The 6,000-nt window shown below is 41.1% G+C and overlaps 1 protein-coding gene across 1 annotated transcript in view; it reads left to right on the plus strand.

Annotated features, from left to right (window-relative positions):
* LOC125894890 (short transient receptor potential channel 7-like) overlaps positions 1-5,711 on the plus strand; it is an 85,407-nt gene extending 79,696 nt beyond the window's left edge. The window contains exon 12 of the mRNA XM_049586559.1: positions 1,601-5,711. Within this exon, the coding sequence (XP_049442516.1) occupies positions 1,601-1,740 (140 nt within the window). The 3' untranslated portion in view covers positions 1,741-5,711. The remainder of the gene's footprint in view (positions 1-1,600) is intronic.
* Positions 5,712-6,000: the final 289 nt, after the last annotated feature.

Below are 6,000 nucleotides of genomic sequence, written 5' to 3' on the forward strand. Positions count from 1 at the left end.
TTCGTAACTCTTGTCTCAGGGCACGTGTGTGCATGAGTGTATGGACTGTTAGGACCGTGACACACCAAGCTGACAGTTAGCTGTTGGTCAGGTTTGGGCTGTCGGTGAGAATCTGTCGCCCTAGTGTTGCAGTGTCTCCTGCCGTGTTGTCAGTAGTCAGCGTTTTTTTTTTTGGCCAATTCAGCATGTTGAATCAGCATCAGAGACAACAGAGCCCGTCTGTAAATTAAATCACTCTTAATTGGCACAAGCAGAGAAACAGAAGTGAGGAAAGTAAACAAATGACTTGTCAAGAGGGCATGAAATCAAAACAAACTTGTTATATAAGATAAGATTATGTTTTTAGCCACTGAGCTCTTATGCCTGGTTCACACTACACAACATTTTTGTCCGTTCCGACAGTCACTATGTCAGATTAGGCGATCATGGAGTCGTAAAATCTTGCCGTGACTTGTCCAACAGACATGACAGACTACACGCTGGTCCACCTCCAATTATCGCTGGCTGTCTTTCACGACATGTGTGATGTCATCGGGTTATCCTTGTCCTATTTTTATTATTATCGCTATTATTTCAGTCACTGTGTCTGTTCATGTGCCAGCCAAAATGTTATTGTTGTAATGTAAAAAGCGCCACCAGATGGCAGGAGCTACATTTGTAGTACCGCATGCAAACTAGGAAAGTCACCAAATCCTTGGGATGTTTCACAATAAAAGCCTTTTTAGAAAATGAAGGAATTCTCTCAACTGAAAATATAATGGGCTTTTAATTTTAAACGGGTACAGGAAGTGTTTAGACTGAAATGACAGCGCAATGCAATAACTTTATCAAGGCAAATGACAAAAAGAAAATCAAACATGCTAGACTTTCCGTCAGGGAGTCACGAGGCATCCCAGACGTGGCGCCGGTTGTCGTCTGCTATGACACACTACACGATATAAAACTGGATTATCGCGTATGACACTCATTGTCGTTCACAATCCAAGCCGACACTGTACGATGCTGTGTCAGGCTAAAAATCAGGCTATCGTGTAGTGTGAACCCGGCACTAAGCAACACAGTACACAGTAAAATTGTTCTTTTAAAATCTGGTTGTGTTGTTAATGTGCCAACTAGCTAACTAGCATCTGGAATCCTGTCAGTCTTCTGGTTTCCCTTTTTGAATGAGGAATCCATACTACGCCACCTGCTGGTATAGAGAGTTATTTCCTCTCACACAAGTGTAGAACACGCGCGCTAGTTGGCTGTTAGCTGTAGTCTTTGCAGTGAGTTTAAGTGCAACTTTTTGGCCGTGACACAGGCGACAAGGGGCGACACAAAAGTCGGTCTTCATCACCGCTAGTTCTCTGATGTCAGTTTTGTGTGTCTCAGACTTTACTGAGGGACAATAAGTAGGGTAGGAGTGACTGTGTGTGTGAGCTAAAGTCCATGAAACGAGGTCACACTGTATATCACTGTATTGCATGGCTACATATACTCACACGTGTCAACCATAACACAGTCTCTTGGCCTTGTAGATGAGTTCTTACCTGCATACTAGTCTGCATTTGCTCAGGTTCACGCATCCTGATTGTTGCGTCCATGTGTGACTGTGTTGCAGGTGAGCTGAAGGAGATAAAGCAAGACATTTCCAGCCTCCGCTATGAGCTCCTAGAAGAGAAGTCCCAGGCCGCTGGAGAACTGGCTCTGCTCATCCAACAACTTGGCGACAAGTTTGGCAAGAACACCATGAGACACTGACAGGACTCACAAGAAGGAGAGAGAGGGAGAAGGAGGGAGGGTGGAAGATGTGAAAGGGGGGTGAAGTCAGGAGGTGGGGGCAGAGGGCAGGGGTATTTTTAAGACCTTGATAGGGAAAGAGGGAGAAAAAAGGAGGGGAAGGAGGATGTTTACGGGATAAAAAGGGAAGAAAGGAGAAGAAAAGCTTGAGAGAAACAAACTGGGCACAGAGTTGCTAACTTAAAGCAAAAGGCAAGTGTTTTGTATATGCAATGACCAATTAGGGAGGAATGTGAAAGGAAGATAGCTGCGACTGCAGGATCAAAGGGTTAGAGGTGAAGTAAACTCAGTCAGAGGGGGTTTGTCTTGACAGTTGAATTCTAATTAAAGGCGACGTCTTGCGGGAGTGAGAGAGGAAGACAGAGGCTTGCAGGCTGGGTGGGAAAAAGAGGGAGACGAATGAGGAGGAGAGCACAAGCGCCATGAGATATGAAGAGGCACCACAGGGCAGAAGACTGAGGCAGTGCAATGATGAGGGCCCCCACATCCGCTGCCAAGAGCTATCAGTGCATCACCAACTCGGAGGAGAGAGAAAGAGGGAAGCCCAGAGAAGGGATGACACAGAGAAAGAGTGCTGGAGGGTGAAGGGGGGGACAAGAAAGAAGGATATCTGAAAAGAACTGCCACTGTTATGTTACACCAGAAAGGCTGGCTTTGCTTCTATGTCTTCACTCTGTCAGGATGAGCATAGTGTCGCCTGTCGAGATGCTGTACACCCCTTTATACACCTTTATACACCAGGCTATCTAATTAATGCATTTCCATCCACAACGCACAACTAATGATCAGGAGTCAGATGATTCAGGAAAAAGCGGTGAAACAGTGTAGGATTTATGCACTCATAGCTCCCTCCGAAAATGTAACATTATTTATTCTATGTCGGTCAGAGACCTTTGTATGTCCACATAACACACGTGTTGTATAGATATTTATTACTGCAGCTCCATGTGAACTGTCTCAGAGAAATGTTATGTTAGTAGAAAGTGACTTGGTAGAATTTAAAAAAAAGGAAAAAGAGGTGATAACGTTTCCTCAGACAACATGTCTTTTTCACTCAGAATTATTTAAAACACAATATACTAAGTAAGCACATGCTACCAGGAAGCATGGGTAACCTATGAATAGCAAATGCAGACAGGATATAGAGAAACAAAAACATTTCACATGATACCTCTCCCATTTTGTTTAAAGCCAAGGTCACACGCATATTTGAATAACTTCAAGCCAATAAAAGTGTTTAATATGACCTAGAAAACTGTTGTGGATGTTCTCCTTTTTATTGTGCCTTCGCAGCACAAAGTGTCTCTATTTTTTAAAATAGTAACCAAAAAGCGACATGACCTCCGGCAGTTGTGTTTACAGCTGTAAAAAACAGGAGGTCAGTGCTTATGAAGAGCACAGGCAGATAGAAAAACTTCGTCTGATCGCTTTAGGGCAACCAGACGTTTGTGAAATGAGAAAATGTGGGAGATATAGAGTTATGGGATTTAAGACTTTTGGAACAACAGTGTAATCATTTGGCTGTAAAACACTGGGATTGTGCTTCAGAAGCTGTGTGAAGTAATTTTATGGTCTTGTTTTTCTTTTGGAGACTTATTTGACGCACCACTGCACTAGCTAACCGGCTGTGTTAGATTTTACCAGTGATTCAAGTGACATGGGAATAAGTGGTTAATAGTTGAACAATTGGTTTAACTGAAATAGTACAGCCCAGGTAAGAATAAAATTTTCACATTGTACCATTCTGCAAACTGGCTATGTAACATTTAAACGTTTTTTTAACGACAGTTCGGGACATGTCCAGCCGTGTTTGTTGCAACAAAAGTGGGTGTTAACAACAATTCAGGATACGTCCAGCTGTGTTTGTAGTGCCAAAAGCAGGCGTTGTTAACAATGCAAGACATTTCCAGCTGTGTTTGTAGCGACAAAAGCGGGTGTTTTTTAAGAACAGTTCAGGACATGTCCAGCCATGTTTGTTGTGACAGAAGCAGACATTAACAACAATTTGAGACACTTCCAGCTGTGTTTGTAGCAACAACAGAGGGCATTTTTATCAACAGTTTGGGACGTGTCCAGTCGTATTTGTAGTGACAAAGCTGTGTCTGTGGTGACAAACGTGGGTGTTTTTAATGACACTTCAGGACATGTCCAGCCGTGTTTGTAGCAACAAAAGCTGGTGTTTTTAAAGACTATTTGGGACATTTCCAGCCTTGTTTGTAGCGCTAGAAACATTTTTTTGACGGCAGTTTGGGACATGTCCAGCCATGTTTGTAGTGGCAAAAGTGGGCCTTTTTTAACAACAGTTTAGGACATGTCCAGAAGTGTTTGTAGCAACAAAAGCAGGTGTTTTTTAACAATAGTTTGGGACATGTCCAGACATGTATGTGGCGATAAAAGTGAGCATTTTTTTAATGACAGTTTGGGAGATGTCCACCCAACATTTTCAGCTGTATTTGTCGCAATAAAAGCGGGCTTGTTTTAACTGCAGTTTGGGACATGTCCAGCTGTGTTTGTAGCAACAAAAGCAGCAGTTTTTAACAACAGTTCAGAACACCTCCAGAAGTGTTTGTAAAGACAAAAGCAGCAGTTTTTAACAACAGTTCAGAACACCTCCAGAAGTGTTTGTAAAGACAAAAGCAGGTGTTTTTAACAACAGTTTGAGACATTTCCAGCTGTGTTTGTTGCCACAAAAGTGGGTGTGTTCAATGTGAATTTGAGACATTTCCAGCCGTAATTGTCATGACAAAAGCGAGCGTGTTGTAACTGCAATTTGGGACATGTCCACCCATGTTTGTAGCAACAAAAGTGAGTGTTTTTTAATGATCAATTAGGACATTTCCAGATGTGTTTGAAGCGACAAAAGTCAGCATTTTTTAATGACAGTTTGGGACATATCCAGCCATGTTAGTGGTAACCAAACTGGGTATTTCAAGCCAAAACATATTTTCCTAACCCTAACCAAGTTCTGTCACCTAACCACAAGATAACCACAGTGTTACAACATAACATTTAAATTTGAGACTTGAGAAAACAAACTTTTTCAACATATCTGCTACATGTGAAATGTACAAATGTAACATATCCATGGTTTGCAGAAATGTACAATGCCAACATTTATTCTTATGTTTTGATTGTGTGATTGAAACAAACCAAACAATCCATCCCTTTTAAATTCAATTTTTCTATCTATTCATCAAAAATGAAATATTATCAAGCTTAGATGCCTCAATTTTATTAGCCTATTATTGTGTGGATGCTAGCGTTGATATGTGAGGAGGTCGGAGTGAGAATGTGTTCATAGGTACAGATCAGCAGGGTGCATACTGCACATATTAACACATTTAGAGGGTTATCATTACACATCACTTGTTTTCGTGGGAAAAATCAGACCTTGTTCATGATAACATCATTAACCATTACAGTAAAACGTAATCTTGCAGGACTATGAGAGTTATTGCCATGACACATGTATCTATATTTACAGGTAGTTTTTACAGCTTCAGAGGTTAAAAGCCTGAGCTCACTAGTAGGTGCAGTAACTCACAGCACACTTCTTAGCACCATTACAGTTGAGTGATATTTTTTTATCAGAAGACATTAGCCATAATTGAAAAGGTTTTCAGAGATATGAACTTTTCAACCTATAGTGACCGAATTATGTTTCAGATACACAAATGTTGTTTAGAGTCCAGTTATTCTTTAAATAAGTGGTGTGACCTGTGTCTTTATTTATTTGTACTGTATGTGTCAGAGAGTGAACGAGCAGCTAACTATTGTTTGTGTGCAGATTCAGACTCATAATGACAAGACTCCCAAAAAAGGTTATATGATTTTCACCACCTCAAAAACAAAAATTACCCCAAATACTGTATTTTTCACTTGTACGCAAGAACTATTGATTAAAGCAAAATCTTGTACTGTATATTGTCATATTTTTGATCCTTGAATTAAAGAGAGTATGCTCTAAACTGGCTGTTTAATCACTGAATCACTCTGTGTTTGTGTTGATAGATGCAGACTGATGATATTTAATGGGTCTAAATATTCAGTGTTTGTCCCCAACGATAGTTGATGACAGCCGCTGGAGCAAAACCAAACGTGTGGCTGTAGTGTTGCTCTGCACTCCAACGAGGATATGCACACACACACACACACACACACACACACACACACACACACACACACACACACACACACACACACAAATGTACACATTCAGAA

This window comes from Epinephelus fuscoguttatus, linkage group LG9, assembly GCF_011397635.1.
Source record: "Epinephelus fuscoguttatus linkage group LG9, E.fuscoguttatus.final_Chr_v1".
NCBI classification, from domain to species: domain Eukaryota; kingdom Metazoa; phylum Chordata; class Actinopteri; order Perciformes; family Serranidae; genus Epinephelus; species Epinephelus fuscoguttatus.